General features: G+C 40.9%; 1 protein-coding gene across 5 annotated transcripts in view; it reads left to right on the top strand.

Annotated features, from left to right (window-relative positions):
• The window catches only part of LOC124618663 (carboxypeptidase Q-like), an 88,454-nt gene that overhangs the window by 49,293 nt on the left and 18,334 nt on the right, over positions 1-20,827 (top strand). The window contains exons 6-7 of one of the 5 annotated variants that reach the window (XR_006980052.1): positions 4,295-4,597; positions 9,893-9,917. The exons of 2 other annotated variants lie outside the window; for them this stretch is intronic. Coding sequence is in view for 1 of the 3 variants with exons in the window: in XM_047145368.1 (XP_047001324.1) it covers positions 9,893-10,145 (253 nt within the window). In the remaining 2 variants the exon portion in view is untranslated. Of the gene's footprint in view, positions 1-4,294; positions 4,598-9,892; positions 10,164-20,827 lie in introns of those variants that run through there. 2 more of the 5 variants (XR_006980051.1, XM_047145368.1) reach the window with 2 other exon arrangements.

Below are 20,827 nucleotides of genomic sequence, written 5' to 3'. Positions count from 1 at the left end.
TGATAACAGCTAGATTTGTTTATTAATTTTGTGAGGATGGAGCGACATACAAGTGAGATGAGAGTGCAAGAGAAAGAGAGAAATAGAAAGAGACTTGGGAGGTGAATAAATATTAGAAGAAATCTTTTACATGTTTTTGAGAGGATGCAAGGAATAGAAATAGAGGAAAAATAACAAAAGATAGCCGTAGAAAAATCCCTCTTAATTCATTACTTTTTTCAAGAATGTAGGCAGGGAGCAAATAAAAGAGAATTGTAATATTTGAAAAATGTATTTAAAAGGAACTTATTTCAGTTAAAAATGTAATTTAAAGAACTAATTGATACTGTATTATCTGATTCAATACTTTTCTGTAGCCAAGTCATCTTCCACTGGCTCTGACTGACAGACTTTAATTTGAGAAAATAAAGCTCTTGTATCTTGTCCAGAATCCCCCCTTACTTCTAACTTGAGTCGTGCATCTTGGCATGGAGTCTATGAGGCATCAGATATAATTGCCAAAAGAGGCAGTTTTGTCGCAGCCTTCAAGAATGCAGTCCCAAAGTGCATCAGCTGTAGCTGGTTGGTATCGTGGCCAGATATCTGACAGTGACTCTTCTACCTGAGTCCAAATGTTTCCCATTGGGTCAGCAGCTTGGGGCGACCAGTCCATGATGGACAGTTGCTGCCAAACAAATGTGGACTTAAGAACAGAAGAATGACCTTCCTGTAATGTGAATTCTCTTTCACTGTATAGCATTAACGCTGAAGACAGCATCACATTTTTCACCATATGAGTGTATTGCATTTTATCAAATTTCCCTCAGTTCTATGAAGTACCCCTGCTCCTCTCGCAGAAATGCAGCCTGTGTAGGAAACCTAGAGCTTCCCACTTCTTTGCTAGATTTTCTTGTCCCACACAGTCAGTAAACCTTTGTTGGGCTGTCATTGCTCATGGAAATCACCTCACCTGTGAAACTTATGTTTTCTCACCTCCTATTCAGATGGAGCTCTGTGAATACCATCCAGTATAAAACATTTTTCTCACTGAGTTCCAATTTCACACCAGATCTTTATGTGAGGTGTACAACTTTCCCCAGCCTTCAGTGAAGTGTGTCACTAATACTAAGGAAGTTGGTCTCCCATTGAAACAAGATCTGTGTACTCCGGGAGTGTGCTCAGTCTCTTCCTGCCTGAGCGAGGAACTCTGTTGATAGTTCCTCATTCAATATAATATCTCCATCATCTCTTTGCAGTAGTAGGTTAACTAAGGAAGGATAGGAACAGAGGAATCAGTCAGAATCATACTGTTTTTTATTATTATTGCTTATCCAGATTTCAGCTATAGATAGCCATCTTCAGTGTATTTGACTTGAGTTACCATCCAACAAACTCAAGCAGTACATGTTGGCATATGACTTTACTGGTGTATAGGCGGAACAACTGCTTATACACTAGTAGTCATGTGGTGATACACTGCTGTGAGTTTGTTGGAAGGTATGTATATATAAAAATATGTTTGGCTGATCGGCTGTTGCAGATAGAACTAATGCAGCAAGAAAGAGGTAGCAAATTTGCCTATGGTCCAAGGCACAGTGATTTTTGTAGGAGAGAGCTTGCATTGTCTTTATTGCATACTTGGTGAGTAATAATGATGGTGAATGGCTGTTTGGTCTAATTGTTGAATGCCACTTTTGAGAATGTGAACCATTGTAACACATATGTCTCTAACATAGAATTCTTAAACAAATAGAAGAGGAATCACGTGTACTGGAAATATATATGTAATTTATGTTGGGCTGTTGTTTGTTTGTCCTCAATACCATGCATTTCTTGTGTCCACAGCTGGAGTGTAGGAATGGATGCTTGACATTCTGAGCGTCCAATGACTACACGAGGTGTTATTTGTTAATACAATTAGTTAAATGATGGCTACTTGTAATGAATATTACAATTTGGTGTATAAAAACCAGGGCATATCAGTGAACTTCAAATGTGTACTGAGATGTCATACATCATCGCTGGCTGGATGCAGCTGAGAACGTGCGCCACTTCCCTACTCCCTCCTCCTTATTGCTTCTCCCCTGTCTACCACTCCCCTCAGCTTTCACTCAGTGCCACCACCACCACTTCTTGATGCTAGCCAAGCAGCTGCTGACGAGAGGCAGGGAGGTGTGTGGAGTGGTTTTTTTGGATCTGATTCTCAGAGTCTGTTGATGCAACAGCCAGAGATGGCGGTCATGTGCACATGAGTTGTGTCCGAGTGATTATGTGAATGTGTGTGCTCTCGTTTTCTGACAAAGGCTATGGCCAAAAATTTAGTTGTGAGAGGTTGATTCTCTTTTCTGTGTGCCTGTATGCAGCTCAACGATCATCTTTACAGCAAATTGCTACCTATCCTCATTAGTATTGATTCTCAGAGTATTCGTGCAAGTTATCTACTGCATGGATTGATCACCATGGTCTCATTTCATCAATAAGGTGTCTGTGACATTTGAATAACTGGCCTCATGATTGGACTTCCATGACAGGCCAGAACCGCAGGCCATTTCTGTGGGTATCTCTAACAGATTGGGCCTGTCATTCTGAAGCCCATCGTTTCCCAATAATGTGCAGGCCCTGCCCGTCAGATTTAGTCTCACCAATCTGACCACAGGCCAGGTCTGTTTGTGTGTAGCGTAATGTGGCTGATTTTTGTGGTTTATCTATGGACCCAGGACCGCGGTACTCCTCCGCAGGCCAGAGGTAATCGGCGATGGATTTCAGAAATTGCGACTGTCTCACCACAAGCACACTGTACAATGCAACATTTTATAGTCATTTTATTTATTCTAGTACATTTTGGAACTTTGAAGTATGAACAATAAGAAGAAGAAAATTGTGGCAGTTGCTGGAAGTTTGTACACTATCTACTCATGTACTTTTTGAAAGAAAAACCACACAATACATGTAAAATAAAGGATGTAACACAGTGGGTTATAACCGAAAGTAACCAACATTTCATTGGCAGTCACCTACAGTGTTGACTTACATAACTCTTCCCTGCCTTCTACACTTCTTTTTCTGAAGTTATTTCTGAAATCAGTGAAGGTAATTTAAATCTGCCTTGCATCTCCAATAAAATGCATATTTTTGTCACCAAATGTGTTTTGTTTTATTGAAATAAAATAACATCAGTGGCCTTAATGAAACAAATATACCACTTGGCTTGCTTTCTCCATCTAAAAGCAGTTCATTACAAAAGAAGTTGATGCTAGTACTTAAGATTTTTGGTCACATGTTTAGAAATACAGAAGTATTTACATTTTTGTCAACTTTTGCCTTTACTTATCCTTGAGCACTCAAAATTTGTCAGGGAAAAATGCTAAAATTTGTCTGGAAATCAGGGAAATATCAGGGATTTTCACTTGGGGAAACTTGTGACAAGCCTGAAAATATAATTGGTCACATAAATCTGTGCTTTAGCTAATCCATCAATCTCACAAAAAGCCTTCATGGTAGCCACAACAAAAAATTTTGATGAAATTTTCTGATATTGTGGCCAAAATATCACTCTTCAGGAAAAACTATGGTTGGTTGGTTGGTTGGTTGTTTCGGGGAAGGAGACCAGACAGCGAGGTCATCGGTCTCATCGGATTAGGGAAGGACGGGGAAGGAAGTCGGCCGTGCCCTTTGAAAGGAACCATACCGGCATTTGCCTGGAGCGATTTAGGGAAATCACGGAAAACCTAAATCAGGATGGCTGGACGCGGGATTGAACCGTCGTCCTCCTGAATGCGAGTCCAGTGTAAAAACTATGAAAGAGAGGCGGAGAAAGAGGAAATTTGGAAAGTTGCTGGGGCTGATTTGTTTTGGATTTGTTCTATTCTTTTTGATTTTGATATTGTTTTGAGAGAGTTATTCTTCCACTTAACCAAGTTTCCAAATCATTCTATTTTTGTGAACAAATGCTTCATTGAGCAAGGCCTTGTAACAATACATTATCAAACACACCGTTCATGTTCTTTAAACGTGTTGTCTTGTGATATTTGAGTGTGATCTCCATATTTTGTTCTGTAATGAAGTTTTAAATTTTTATAGTTAAAATCAGTAAGCACATGTTCAGATAATATTACCAGTTCCCCTAGTATGCAAACTAACTATACTTGGATAGTATCTGGTTTCAAAGCACTATTGTTGCATGATATGTGTGTTTTGTTTAGTCGACCCTTCTATTACTTCTTCGACTGACTGTGTGACACTTTTGCATCATACTGAAAGTTAATAATGTTTTGTTGAATTACAGTTATTAAGTGTTTTTTTCCCATAATTTCAGGCTTCTCAAGCCAGTCAATGCCACCCAGTTTAGTACTCAGCCATATGTTGGATCAGATATAGCCCTGTGGACAAATGCAGGTGTGCCTGGGTCAAGTTTAATTAATGCAAATGGCCATTATTTCTGGTTCCATCACTCAGCAGCAGATATGATGACTGTGGAAGATCCGCATGTTCTTGACTTGTGCACTGCAGTTTGGGCCGCAGCTGCCTATGTAATTGCAGATTTGAGCACAGACATTCCCCGACAATAATCCTGTGTCCGGTCACACACAGGACAAGACTAGCAAACTCCGTAACAAATGTTGGTGCAAGTTGTTGTATTTTGTTTTATGTTCAAATGTGTAAATAAATTATTGAATATTTGTGCTTTTCACTGTTGTTGGTCTTGTTATTTGGAAAGTGTGTGTGTGTGTGTGTGTGTGTGTGTGTGTGTGTGTGGGGGGGGGGGGGGGCGCAGGCGGGCGCGCGCATGTCCTCTTGGTCGAATAATTTGTATAATCTTTGGGTTTCACAGCTTTTTTGTATTTCAGGCAAACATCTTATTCTGCAGGAATTGCATTTTATTTGCTGTATCTTCCCACAATTAATGTTGAGGGGAACTTACTATGTAGTACCTGAATCATAAAATCAAGCTGTCTGGGAAGAAAACCATGTTACATAAAATCATCTGGTGTGTACATGTTTATGTACTGATTATAATAGATCATTCAAGTGTGCTGGATCCTTTAGGTGCAAGAAATAGGGGTCAGTGGGCACATGCTGGATGAGGTTCCATGTGTGAAGATGGTCACTGCTATGCCCTCACCACTATTCACCTACTTTTACGAGGCTCCAGAGACATGGGAATTATATCTCTGATGTTTTAAAATACATTGTCTTGCTTTTAGTGTTTCCAGTAACCAGCAAAGTACTTTATTCTTCTCATGTAGCAACAGTTGTGACCACTCTCAAACCCTAGTGATTTGTTTCTCGGTGAACTGTGCGCTCTGTTTATTAAGTATTAGTGTCATCAAGTGCATCTTGTTGCAGCTAAGCTCCATTTTAATTAATCACAAACAAAGTGGACAGTCTTACACACCATTAGCTGCACTTTTCAGGGGTTCATATGCCAGTGCAATTTCACTCGTTAGAATGTAAAGAGTCCTATGCAAAATTATTGATTCGTGATGTGGTTGGGCCTCGACAGGAATGTCATGACTAAAGCAGTGGCAACATCTGACTGTAGTGTTAGTGACATTCTTGAGATTGCTAAGTTTTTTGCGATTGCTTCTGATGCTCAATACGTTTTTACTGACAAAATTCATGTGTCAAAAATAGTAGGCTACCATTGAAACTCCCAGCAGCTGAAGATTATGATTCATAATCATCTTTTTACACCCCTATGTGTCTCACCCGAGTTGTTTGTGGTTGTCTGGATCATCAGTGTTTTGAGAGACTTACTTACATTGATTTAAATGAACCCCCCACCCCCCTTTTCTCAGCATTGAGTAAACCCTTTTCAAATACTAAACAGGTGGTTCAGAAATGCCGTTTTCCCCTCAATGTTGAAGCATTCACCACACAACCTGAGGATGATACAGTTATCTTCAGAGCACAGTAGCTGTATTCACACCACTGTTGCCCACACCACGCCACCCAATGTTTGGCATGTGGCAAACTGGGACACCTGTCAACAAGTGGCTCGTCAGCAACCCATCTCATCATGGTCTGGTGGCAACACATCGCAGTCATGGCAGCTGATCGAGCAGTTCCACCGGTGCCCAGAAACTGACACTGGCTCTTCATATTTCTGGCCAGTGAGCGGAGTTCCAGGTGGACACAGAAGCCTTCCTGTCAGTCATGAACGAGGACATGTATCAGTGGCTCGGCTCACCTTTGCTGTAAAGGACTCGGCAGCGGGTCGTGTCTTATTGCCAACAGACAATTCCTTTCCTTGGACTATGTTTGCTTACAGCTAAGCACAAAGATGTTGAGTGTTTACTAACATTCTTAGTAGTGAGGTCACCTAATGCTATTAACAAATGGTTCAAATGGCTCTGAGCACTATGGGACTCAACTGCTGAGGTCATTAGTCCCCTAGAACTGAGAACTAGTTAAACCTAACTAACCTAAGGACATCACAAACATCCATGCCCGAGGCAGGATTCGAACCTGCGACCGTAGCGGTCTTGCGGTTCCAGACTGCAGCGCCTTTAACCGCACGGCCACTTCGGCCGGCATGCTATTAACATTTTCAGCTTTGATGCCCTCATGACATTTGGTTTCAAAATAGTGGACCACATCAATTTTGTGCCATTTTCTGATCTCTATTCAGTTTGTGATACACACAGGCAAAGAGAAAACATTGCCAAGTTGTGCGGAAGATTACATGGCTCACGTCACTATGTAACTGTCACTGGTGCCAAAATTTTGTGGAACTTGCCCACTACTGTTTGCTACCAGATTTTCTGCTCAGGCAGAGATTGGAGTGAATGAGGGACACCTGTGGTTGTCATTAAAAAATGTAATGGGTCATTACACATTTTTGATGATTTCAAAGCAAGTTCTCTTAAAGCTCTGTCCAACATTGATTTTATGCCTTACCCAAAGGATTTATTAATGAAGGGACCAATATTTTTCAAAAATAGATTTCAAAGATGTTTATCTAAAACTTCCATTAACCAGCAAATCAAAACAATTGATTATCTTAAATATCGTGTTAGGCTTGAACACTATAATCATTTACCATTTGGCGTTGCCATCTTCTAAAAATATACTTGGGACAGTTGGTTTAGGGTATTGCTCATTGTGTTAACTGTTTAGACAAAATCATCACCACAGGACTGATGCATGTGGAACACCAGAGGAACCTTGAATCCTTTTTCAAGTGTGTCTTTGAAAATGATTTACATTGTCAGTTAGATAAGAACAACGTTTTCGCCCTTGATGTTAAATGCCTCGGACTCATTAGTAAGAGCATTAAACCTGCACCTAACCACTTGGATGCCCATCACCTTCTCCTCTCCCCCTCTGTTCATCTCCTCTTCCCCTTCTCTCTGTCCATCTCCTCCCTCCTCTTTCTGGCTGTCGCTTCCTCCCTCCACTCAGTTGTGGCCATTCACACGTATAGCCCCTGGCAGCCTTGATGTCAGAGGTTATCAACCCTTTCACTCTGCTGCCCCCCCCCCCCACCCCCAAACCCCTCCCCCAACTGGAGCCAGGTGGTTTTTATCCCAACAGTGGTTCATATCAGATAATAAATCGTATGCATACCAAATTTGGTTGAAATTTATTCAGTGGCTTAGGAGGAGGTATGGAAAACACACACACACACACACACACACACACACACACACACACACACACATATTTGTCTGTAAAATTGATGTAATGTTCTTATTTTTTTCTTTCTCATCCACTGAAAAATTTCTCTTTGGCTATTCCTTTACAGTGATGAACATCCTTCCATAATTCAAAATAGGAAATGTTATTTCTTTTAATCTGAAGGATAATGTACAATGTGCACTGAATAGAATTTTTGGTTGCTTGTGAATGGAAAAACATGATCTACATTTCATTTGGAGAATATTTTTTCTGTGGGTGTATGTTCATTGTGTTGGATTGTCTGTCTGCACCAAGTAATATTGTTTCTTGGGGGAACACGTGTTTAGTTCTGGAATTTCTGTGTTTGTTTCTTGGCTAAACAGATGATTACAGCAGTTGTAGATGCAAATTTTCTTTAGGGGATGTGCATTGTAACTTCATTTCTCTTCCTTTTTGTTGTTTATTAATTTTTACTCTATTGTTTGTACATAGTGAAAACTAAAATGTGAGTGAATTAGAAAATATGTTTTACAGGGCGGAGCAAATAATAAGTGGCCTGGAGAACTAGAGTTCTAGGGTACAAAGAATCACAGAGGAAAGGAAGTACAGTACTAACCTGATTAAGACCTGTAGCAGATGTTGAAAGTGACCACCATTCATCTCTTGACGCCAGTGTGAGCACATTTCGGAATGTTTTTTGACTTTTTCAGAACAGATCCTGTCTGACATCGTTTTCAGACTTACTGTTGCGTGGCACTCTTTTCTGGCACTTTGACACCATTGAACTTCTCAGCAAACAACTGACCACACCATTTCCATGACTTTGGTTTCACGTAATTTCACATAACTTTCTCCAACAAACACCTGCTGCTCCACTGTGAATATCATCATCCCCTTTGCACTGTTCCACTCTCACTGACACAGTCCACACAATGCTGTGAACCGGTGTGGATCACATGGCGGGTGTACATGTGGTGTGCGCGTTATAAGGTGTGATTATATGCATACGTTCACATACAATCGTATCCACTCATCAGGGCCATTTTTATTTGGCACACTCTGCATATGTTTGCTTGCTCATAAAATACTTTACCATGTTCTGTAAAATGAGTAGGAGATGACTGTCTGGAGCTAATCAATTTGTATTAAGTATTCATCATATTTGTTACCCAGGGCAAGCAAGTGATAATATGCATCCAATTGAATGGATACTATTGTGTGCCTTCTCTTTCTCCTAAAATGTGGTTTTCTCACATTATGAATTACACTCATCATTAATGTAACACACTTACTGTAGTGTGGCTGACATGTTTTCTATATATTGTCCAATATTTATTGTGTAGTGCTGCATAAAAAACCAATGTTTTCATTGCTGTCAGAGATTACTGGTTCTGTTACAGGGGTCTGACTGATTTTACTCAGATTCCTTTTGCTCTCCCTTTCTTTTAGAAGACAACTTATTAAACCAGATTTAGTGATTGTTATTTAACTCCATGTTGTGCTCTATTTGGCATCCTTATCGGTGTTCGTAACAATTGACTTTGCAGTCATTCTTTTTGCTCTTGTTTGGCTACGGAGCACGGCTTCACTGCAAAAGTACTCCACAAGCAGACACTGAGTGCAGGCTTGCAAGCAGTGAGTATTGTACCCCCTCCATCTTCACAGGGAATATGGAGGAATCCATGTGGAGACCTGTGTAAATGAGGAAGTTGATCCTGTTGGAACTGCTTTCACAGATCTAAACTGTCTATACATTCCCTGTCACATTTTTACCATTTATGTAATGTCTTATATAGAAAATTTTTACATTAGTAAAATCTTATGTATTTCTCCTTCATTGCAGTCTTTCCACATACCATTTTTATGGGTTGCATTAATTTCAAACAATTTTGTAGTTTTAGTAGTCAAATGTACAAAAATAATATTATTCACTACTTGGCATTATTGCTCATACTGATTTGTTCTTTTCTGTCATACTGCTGCTTACATGCTGGTGACAAGTGCCAGTGTAATTGCAGAATGAGCATCTTCCATGCAATTCGTGCAGTACTTCCAAATAGTACTCTCTAATTTTTTTGCTACTGCAGTTTCCTATTGAATTACAAATAGTATCAGCACCACGACAAATAACAAGCACTAAGTTTTAGACTGTCATGAATGTGCATTATCCTACTGCATCTGTACTGTAACACAATCATTACTTTGTGTAACACCCCTGTGAGTTATAGTCTATTAATGTGGTTTAATGACTTTGATATTAGGATGTATTAGATGTGTCTACCCATTATTTCAGACTTTTTAAACCAATTGGTGCAAGCCGATATAGTACTCCACAAGTAGGAGGATCAGACATAGCCTTGTGGACAGATGTTGGTGTGCCTAGCTCGAGCCTAATTAATGCGAATGAGCATTATTTCTGGTTCCACCATACAGCAGCAGATATGGTGACTGTAGAAGATCCACATGTTCTTGACCTTTGCACTGCAATCTGGACAGCAGCTGCTTATGTAGTTGCAGATTTGAGTGCAGACATTCCCAGGGATTGAGGAAACTTCCTGTCACAGGCAAGATTAGATATTATTTTTACAGACCAGCAGATAGCTCAACAAATATTGTCTTTTAAATTTGATTCAGTGTAAATGAAACCCTATGTTGTAATGTAAAATGACATAAGAGCTGAAAACAGTATTTAATTTTACAGTATGATTTAGTGTGATACTCAAAGTTATTTTATTCATTATTACACTGGTGTAAAAGCCTATACATTTGTCTGCCTTTTTTCATATGTGTAAAAGGAGTATTGAATGTCTATGGAGCTTATAGTCTGATGTTTAGTCAACAACCTGTTTTCTATTATGATATCACTATTGCTGCAGAACATGCATTGTATTATTTATAAGGAATAAAACAGCCATAAATGAAACTGCACCCAAGTAAAGATAAAAATGTTTACTTGCACGTGACAGCAGACTGGCTCATGTGTAAAAATGCTAAGAGATTCTAAAGTGTCCAGAGTCTGAGACTGTTTTACAAAGTATTTTATTCAAATACTGTCCAAATTGCTAATTTTTGTGACAGTTGTTCCTTTTGACTAAAATTGGTCATCTCAGTATTACTAGAGTCAGAAAAGTTGTATGAAATGATAGATTTCAGGAAGTTTTACTTGAATAAACTTATATATACTTATCGTAATGCCAAATAGTAAGCTGTCTGTCATATGTAATTTACTTTTTACTCACATGTAACAATTTTTGATTCTAATGAAAATCAGCAACGTTCATACAAAAATTAGTAAGTTGTAAGTTTTATTTATATGAATAAATTTCTGTCTCTAAATGATTAACTGCTCAGGACATTTATGCCTAAAATGAGATACCTTTGTGGGGATCGAGATCTTACGTACGGTAATATCGAACCCAACATAAAGTATTTGCTCGTTTATAATGAATTAACTTTATTTTGATCATGTCGGTACAAACACATCCACTCGAATACAGAGTTCGGAACACACTGCGATCAGCAGTTTTCAAAGAAGTTCGTTCTCAAAGGTGAGGCGGTCGACCCTTCCAGTCGATAACCGCCACAGAGCCCCCGCCGGTAGTGTGGAACATGGTAAGGATGATGAGAGGCGTGTGTGCACCCGGCCGGCTGATGGCGCAGGTGCGCGTGACCGATCGTGTCGTGGCAGGCACTAGTGCGAGGCGCGATCAGACCGTTTTTCGATGTCTCGGTGGGCATGACCAGCGGAGGGAAGGAGGCGTGGAAGGCGTCCACAGGTTGACTGTGCCATGCTGCTGATGGCACGGTGGGAGCAGAAGGTGGCGGCGTGTCGGTGGGGAGAACATCGTCGTGCTGAGGCCGTGCGGTGCAGCGGGGTTTTGATCCGATCAAAGATGCGGAGTGCATCGAAGATGTGATGTGATGTATTGCCAAAGTATTTGCCGGCGAGCGCCATGGTAAGTGCAACGTGTCCGGTAACAGTTTGTTATTGGCCGTATGACATAAAGGAGCAAGCATGCTGTGGCTTAACAGGTTGCGTAAGAGATGCCGGGTGAGCAACACTCGGGGTAATGATGGAGTTATAGAGGCGCTTGATGTCGCATCAGGGGAGAAAACAGCAAGCTGCACATGACTGACCTTGGCGGCGGATGACTTCGGTGTAGACGGAAACGTCACCTCAGAGTCTGTGGATGGTGAGTGTGTTACAGCGGTAGATGGCAGGATGTTACAAGCAGAGTTGACAGTGTCGGTGTTTTGATGTGCGAAACAGCCGTGATCGAAGGTTGGGGGGTGTGGCCGTGAGCCCTGGGCATGAGGCATGGCGACGGCGAGAGGTGGTGGAAGGCGGATGTGGTCGGTGAAACCATGGTCGGAGCAGGAAGGCGATGAGACGTAATGTAAACGTGAAGAAGTCGAATCGGCGGATGAACTACTGGTCTGTGGCAGAGAGGCGACAGTTTGATGGAACTGGAGCTGCGTGTGTGCTGTCGCTGTCGGCACTGCGGTCGAGTCGTAAGGCTGCAAGCTGCTCGCACGAAACTGCTGCACGGTCGTGTGTCGGAGTGGAAAGATGCTCACTGTCGAAGCAGAAACGGCAGATGTGTTGGTTGTACATTGCGGAGGTAGTGAAGAGGGCAGCAAAGCAAGCTGCACTGGAATGTGGCTGGTTATGCCGTGGTACAGAAACGAAGTGTCTGGAACTACCAAGGAAAGGTGGCAGCGGCGTAAATAAGTTCCTTGTATCACATCAGTAACGTAGAATTTCCACTTGAGGCGGCATGATGACAGTTGTGACATCTTGGACATACATCCATGTAGCGTGATCGTCAGGGTATTAGTTGTAGCTGGTAGTAACGGAAAAGGATCGTCAGCAGTCGGAGGCGGAACAATGACAGGAGCATCTCGTTGCATGTCGTGCTCGGTCGGTGTTGGCTGCAGCATGTGTAACTGATCTTGTACCAACGAGTTGTATGTCGCAATTTGCTCACGTAGCTGTTGCAGTTGTTCAGGTGAAAATGTATGTCGTGAAGCAGTTTGCTGTGTATCACTGAGTAAGATGGGGTCTAAATCAGAATCTGTCACTATCAAAGGGTAACCTGGCATACAAGACAAGGTCAGTGGCACAGTATTGACGTAACAGTTTGAGTAGAAGAGATTGTCTGTGCGATCACGAATGTGAAACTCAGTACTCGGCGGCGGCGGAGTGTGAACGTGTTCACTGCTGTATGAAGCATTGATACGGCTGAAATCGTTGTCTGGGGTGGGTGAACAAGTTGCGGGCGCGATCGAGTAGTGAACGGCCAGGCGGTAAGCGTGCATAGTGTCGGTGAGTTGTTGACAAGATGCGGGTGCGGTAGCCGTGGCGGGATTGTATGTTGCGCAGCTGTTTGTTTTGACTGGGTTGAGGTCAGTGAGCCAGCAGGTGGCGACCGTGACGTCGCTGTCGGTAGCGGTCGAACAGAGTTTGTGCGGCTCCGGTGCTGTGTAGAGGGAGGCGTGGCATGTCCAGTGTTGCACTGAAAAACAGCCGGCATTGTCGTCAGTGTAATTGGTGCATTGTTGTTGATCGATAGGATGTACTTGATGAAATTTTTCCTGTGAATTCGACCAGGCATGTGATTTAGCTGTAGTTCGGAGTTCGTGCGAACTGGGATTTGCAACATAGTCCCCGTTTGTTGCAGTCCATTGTTTGGCATGATTGTCCAATGTCGAAGCAGTGCACAAAGTTAATGCATTACACAAAAGCAAGTCAAAATTGTCCAAATTAATCGGCAAAGGAGCACTGCACTGTCCGGAAGTGAAATTACCGCCGCATTGAGCGGGTTTCGACGGGCGACGTGTGCGCCTTGGTCTCATTGTCGATGTGTGAGAAGGTGACGAAAGTTATCAAAAAGCACGATTCACACAAGAGTCGGGAATTTACACACTAATTACACTTCCTGTACACTGCATCCAGATGCGGCGCGATGCGAAGTCGATGGGTGTAGAAATCCGACAAAGGGTTGCAACATTGTTTGTCTATGGCGATGTTCCAGTACACATTTCTGGCGTCGTAAGCGGCATTCGTGAGCGTCAGGGTCACCAGTGTGGGGATCAAGATGCTACGTACGGTAATATCGAACCCAACATTAAGTATTTGCTCGTTTATAATGAATTAACTTTATTTGATCATGTCGGTACAAACACATCCGCTCGAATACAGAGTTTGGAACACACTGCGATCAACAGTTTTCAAAGAAGTTTGTTCTCAAAGATGAGGCGGTCGGCTCTTGCAGTCGATAACCGCCACACCTTTGTTGAACAAAATTGAGAAGAAAGCATTTGGGAAATTGAAATTTTTCAACAATATGATGAGAAAATCATGTGAAATCTCTAGATGAAGGAAGAAACTGGATGAGATCAGAGAGGAGACAACAGTCTGATTCCAGCAAAATAAGAGATTTGAAACACAAAAAGTTGGGAGTGGCATGGAGCAGATTTCGGATATGTTGTTGCCCTACAATGTTTGTTTCGTCTCACTGTTGTCAACATTTTTGTTCACCACTGTTCTAGCTGGGCTTTTACTGCTGGTCTCACTACTTGTCTGTAGTGCCACGTCTAACTTCACAGATTTTCTAATCTTGCCAGCTGCTGGCATCTCATTGTTAATTTTCTTCTCATTTATGTCCTGCAGTGTCTTCCTAGAGCAATGCCACATTTGGGTTTCTTATTGAAATAGAATTCTTCTGATGTCTTATCTATACCAATCCTTTTCCAATTTGGACTGTAAGATCAAACACAAATTCTGAAAGCTCATAGATTCTACTGTGATACAAAAGGAATAGACTGTAACATTATTAAGAACAATTTTTCATGTCGTATTAGAAACCTTGAACTTTGTTTTTTTGCTTTGACATGTTTCACCAGAATGTATCAATTCAGCAGCAGTGGAGGAGCAGACAAGTTCTTTTGCTCCATTGAAAAATGTTGTGTGTGACATATTAACAAAGAAAAGAATCCAGTGTTGCAAATTTTTGTCCTTACCAAATACATTCTGTTAGTAGTGATTGCCTTCAAAGTAGGTCCCATTTGAGGTTACACATCTCATGCATTTTCTCCTGATCAACACATATCTGCATGTCATCCGTATACGAGACTGCACAAAAGCTCAACAATTTTGCACTCAAGCAGAAGTGGATTACTCATGGCACTGACTTATTAATTCCGATGAAACTTCTTTCAACGTAAGGACACATCAAGGTTGGAAAACAATTATGCACTAATGCACCTTTTATTTTTTTCAGTTCCTATTACTCATGAATATAGGAGTAGGGGCTCTTGTAGACCTTTCTTTTCATTCAAATATTCCATTAGGCTGTGTCTGGGTAGAGGGGTTCTCAATTAGGAATATTTTGGAGGAGACTTCCAGTACTGAAATTTACCTAATTACCATAGAAAACATCCCAAAACCTTGGTTGGATTCAGGAGAGGTCATCAGGCATGGGTCGACCTTTTTAAACCATCTGTGTGGTACTGTAGATTGGGGTTGCAAGTATCATACCGTACAGCCATCCAGCCATCCATCCTAGCAGGCCCTCACTTGCTTGTAACCAACAAAATTAGTTTTTGATTAAAAAGGGGGGGGGGGGGGGGAAGGAGATTGGAAGATGACTGAGTGACAGAAACAAATAACAACAAAAAGTGAAAATGAACCGATTGCAAATGTAAATTTTGTGAAAGCATTGCAGCCTACTGGAACAGCTTGTAAGAGCCAAGAGAATAATTTAAACTTTGAACTTTGGATTTATGTTCTGTGGACCTGAAAACTGTCCATTACCAGAGTGTGCCATGTGCAGAGAAAAACTAACCATTGAATTCATGGTCCTTGGTAAATTGAAAAGACATTTGAATAGTAAACATAGTCACTTATCTGGGAAAGATAAGGACTGTTTTAGCTGATTGATTTCGTTACCAGAAAAGCTATGTTACTGAGAGCAACTATATTTGGAAAAGAGCAAGTGGCCAGTTATAAAGTTCCTGAAACAGTAGCAAAAAACTGCAACTCCGTACTACTGGAGAGGATATAATTTCTCGAGTGTGTAAGGAAATCGGTTTTACGTGATGGCGCCGAGAAGGAAATATCTTTGGTTCCTTTGTCAATCGAGACTATTTCCTGGCGGATTGATGACATGTCTTCAGATATCCAGTTCAATGTACACAAAAAGGTAAGTGGTGGTCATTTATGAGGGCGAACTGGAAAGTAATACCTCTGAATTTTTTTATTCTGTTCTCAATATTGGTTGAGATATTACACATCATGCATATTACTCAGTCGACATTCCTGCTTTGCTGGTGCACGTTGCAAGCCTCTGCCACTAGAGGACTCTAAATTGTAGTGTTCAATGTGGTGGTTTGTAATGTAACTATATTAGTGTGTGAGAAACAGCTCAGAAAACTGAAAGCACAAATTCAAAGAGTTCATCCACACATGGAGCACACTCTCCTTCACCATGACTATACCAGACCACACACAAGCCCTGCGACATCTGCAACAGTCCAATGCCTTGGGTTCACGGTCATCAGTCATCCTCTATATAGTACCAACTTGATCCCATCTGATTTTAATCTGTTTCCAGAACTTAAAGGTCATATTCAAGGACTTCATTTTCATAGTGATGAAGCGGTGCAAGCCGATGTGAGGTTGTTACTCCATCAACAAAGATAAATGTTCTGGAGTAATGGTATCAACAAAATGGTCTCTCATTGAAAGAAATGTGTTCGTCACCAGGCTAACTGTTGAGAAATAAGTATGTAGACGTGAAGAATAAAGATGCTGTGTGTCAATAAAGTTGATTTTTATGTAAAAAGCTTTGAGTTTTCAAGTAAAACATTGGGAGGCTGTATATTTCAGAACACCCTCGTACTTATACTGCAGCTTGACGAGTCAACTGATATAAAGTAAGAAATGTCAATTACTGAGTTGCATAAGATTTTTTGATGTGGATTCAATTATTGAACAATTCCTTTCATGTACTGAACTGCCCTCAACATAAACTGGTTTAGACGTGAATAATTCTATATTCAGCACTTTGAAACCAAATGGGCTGTCCTGGAGAAGTTGCCATTGTGTTTGCACAGAGAGTGTAACAGCAGTGACTGGAAGATTCAAAGAATTTTTAAAAATCCACTGCAGATGCTCAAGAAAAGAAGGCACAGGCATGCAACAAATTTGAAATTTCTTTTAATCAAGGTAGCACAATCTTCCTTCATTGAAGTCTGTGTGAAAACAGTCACAAACAAAAACACAGGTAGTGCATCGGGCAGAAGGCCTATTAATGATAAATAACAAAGAGTTATAAATGGAAGTTTTTGCACTTTAGATGCCAAACAAAACCTGAAGGGACCTGTCAGAGTCAGAGTTCCCAATGATAAACTTACTAAGTTCAGGGAAGTCAATTATAAGGATGAACACAGAATTATTACAAATCCACTGATCGGTTACTACGTCACGGCTTTCTTCTTCTGGAGAGGTTGCGTGGGAGGTTCTGGGTTGTGAAGACTGGCGTGGGCAGTGGTGACTGTGTAGCGACGGCTCTGGAGTGAGCTCTTGATGATGAAATGCAACTGAATGTGGCACCTGGCCCAGAAAGCCCACTTGGAGTGACAAGTTACTGCTAAGGGTCCAGATGCTGGCCTAAGTACAGCCCCGGTTGCCAGGATACAGCTAGTCCTATTTCCTGTCACATGGCCGGTGTAAGAAAGAGGTCCATGGAGCCAGAAACCTCGGACAGTTTTTAGGCTGCTGTTTGCTGGCCGTGTGGAGCATGGGAGCTTTCATAGGCTATCTCATTGGAAGCTGCCTGCCTGCATATCTTGGATGTAATGTGTATTTCTGGCAGAGTAGGCATAAGCCCACAATACAGCAAATTTGGTGAAAGACTCAAACAACACATTGCTTCATATATCATGAGGCTGAGGTGTGGTGAAGACTGTTGCAACAGAATTTTGAGCGAGGCATTAACATGGCACACTTCGTTAAGTGTGGGGCTTTTAAGACAGGACCTCTTGAACAATTGTTCCATGAAGGGGATCTTAACATGAAATTTTGATTCTGCATATATAGATCTGCTAGATGCCTAAAGCTAGAGACCTAGAAACATTTTCTGAATTACAAAAAGCCTGGATTTGGCAGTCACACATGGGAAAGAAAAATCTTAAGAGGTTTACTGTTACTTTCAAAGTAGATCCACATGGTGACATAACATACATACTCATATTAAATCACCTCATGGCACAATATTTTCCCTCCTCCACTGTCGACAAATATGACTGGGTGCATAATCCTGATGTCATGCCTCCAGAATCCATCACTAACCTTTCTCTAGAGGAAGAAGAGCAGCTTGCAGAACTTCAGATGGACTGAAACTTCAGTTGAAATATGGTGAATTACCACTTATTAAGTTTTGGGTGTTAGCAAAGAAAGAGCACCTAGTAATAGCAGTGAAACCAAGTACTACACTGTTGCATTTTTTCACCACCTATTTGTGCAACCTCAGACTTTTATCACAAGCTAACATAAAAAACAAGGCACAGGGAGTAGACAACATTCCATTAGAGCTACTGATATCCTTGGGAGAGCCAGCCATGACAAAACTCTTCTGTCTGGTGAGCAAGATGTATGAGACAGGTGAAATACCCTCAGACTACAAGAAGAATATAGTAATTCGGATTCCAATGAAAGCGGGTGCTGACAGGTGTGAAAATTACTGAACTACCAGTTTAATTAGTCACAGTTGCAAAATACTAACATGAATCCTTTACAGAAGAATGGAAAAACTGGTAGAAGCGAACTCAGGGGAAGATCAGTTTGGATTCTGGAGAAATGTAGGAACACACAAGGCAATACCTGACCCTATGACTTCTGATAGAAGATAGGTTAAGGAAAGGTAAACCTATGTTTATAACATTTGTATACTTAGAGAAGGCTTTTGGTAATGTCGACTGGAATATTGTCTTTCAAATTCTACGAGGGTAATCCCAAAAAGTAAGGTTTCCTATTTTTTTAATAAGTACATAGACATGTTTATTTCTACAATGGTTTACATTAGTTTACAGCTTGAGCATTTGGCTATTTTTTGACATAATCACCATTTCTGTCGATGCATTTTTGTAGACGCTGTGGCAGTTTTTGTACGTCCATGTCATACCAGCTCGCCATCATCCTGTTCAGAAAGTTATGAACCTCTTCTTTCACCTCATCATCGGAGATGAATCGCTTTCTGGCCAAATGTTCTTTTAACCTAGGGAACAGGTAATAGTCACTGGGTGCCAAGTCAGGACTATAGGGTGAGTGGGTGATTGTGTTCCATGAAACTGTTGCAGGTGAGCAACGGTTTGCCGAATGATGAGTGGGCAAGCGTTGTCATGGAGAATGTGTACACCCTTGCTCAACATTCCTCTTCTCTGGTTCTGAATTGCCCGTTTGAGTTTTTTCAGAGTCTCACAGTACCTGGCAGCGTTAATTGTGGTCCCAGCGATTCAGCTCTGACGACGAGTTGAAAGAAGGGGTTCATAACTTTCTGAACAGCATGACGGCGAGCTGGTATGACATGGGAATACAAAAACTGCCACAGCGTCTACAAAAATGCATCGACAGAAATGATGAATATGTCAAAAAATAGCTAAATGTTCAAGCTGTAGACTGAGGTAAACCATTGTAGAAATAAACAGGTCTATGTACTTATAAAAAGAATAGGAGACCTTACTTACTTTTGCGATTACCTTTGTACAGGTGGCAGGGGTAAAATACATGCAGCGAAAGGCTATTTACAATTTGTACAGAAACCAGCTGGCAGTTATAAGGGTCGAGGGGCATGAAAAGGAAGCAGTGGTTGAGAAGGAAGTGAGACAGCATTGTAGCCTGTCCCTAATGTTATTCAGTCTGTATATTGAGCGAGCAGAAAGGAAGCAAAAGAAAAATTTGGAGTTGGAATTAAAGTCCATGGAGAAGAAATAAAAACTTCGAGGTTTGCCAGTGATGTTGTAATTGTGTCAGAGACAGCAAAGGACTTGGAAGAGCAGTTGAACGGAATGGACAGTGTCTTGAGAGGAGAATATAAGATGAACATCAACAAAAGCAAAATGAGGATAATGGACTGTAGTCAAATTAAATCAGGTGACACTGAGGGAATTAGATTAGGAAATGAGACACTTAAAGTAGCAGATGAGTTTTGCTATTTGGAAAGCAAAATAACTGATGATGGTCAAAGTAAGGAGGACATAAAATGTAGACTGGCAGTAGCAACAAAAGCATTTCTGAAGAAAACAAATTTTTTAACATTAAGTATAGATTTAAGTGTCAGGAAGTCCTTACTGGAAGTATTTGTTTGGAGTGCAGCCATGCATGGAAGTGGGACATGGACAATAAACAGTTTAGACAAGAAGAGGATAGAAGCTTTTGAGATGTGATGCTACAGAAGAATGATGAAGAATAGATAGATAGGTAGAGCACACAACTAATGAGGAGCTACTAAACAGAATTAGTGAGAAGAGAAATTTGTGGTACAGCGTGACTAGGAGGAGGGATCGGTTGGTAGCACACATTCTGAGACATCAAGGGATCGCCAATTTAGTACTGGAGGGAAGCATGGGGGGGTAAAAATCGTAGAGAGAGACAAAGAGATGAAGGCAATAAGCAGATTCAGAGGTAGTTACTTGGAGAGGTAGAGTCTTGTATAGGATAGAGTAGAATGGAGAGCTGCATCAAACCACTCTTTGGACTGAAGGCCACAACAACAACATAAAAAACAAGAAATGTGAGAGACTTGTCTGTGTGTTTGTTTTCAATTTCACCACAAACTGAACTTTTGTTTAAGAAACAACAGGCTCAAGTTTCTCATTGAGAACTAAGACTTGTAAGGCGTAAAGTAGTAAATAACCTGTAAATAAGTTTTAAGTTCTGAAATATTGCTATACATTCTGTTGTTCTTTCTTAAAAATAAACATTTAATGAAATTTCTTCAGTTACTTTTTTTAGTAATATCATAAACCCTCAGAAGTAATGTGGCACACCTAAATAATTTTATGGCACAGTATTGTGCCTTGGCACACCCAGTGGGAACTGCTGCTCTAGAACCTTAAAAATAGTAATGTTATCCAGAGTGGTTTTAACATGGTGGTTAAGATACATTTCCAACATGCAGAAGGTTGAGGGTTCTACTGTTGTCTGGTGGTTATAAAATTTTATTTT

Source organism: Schistocerca americana, chromosome 1 (genome assembly GCF_021461395.2).
Source record: "Schistocerca americana isolate TAMUIC-IGC-003095 chromosome 1, iqSchAmer2.1, whole genome shotgun sequence".
Lineage (NCBI taxonomy): Eukaryota > Metazoa > Arthropoda > Insecta > Orthoptera > Acrididae > Schistocerca > Schistocerca americana.
Note: the sequence above shows the minus strand (reverse complement) of the source record. Positions and strands in the feature narration are given on the sequence as shown.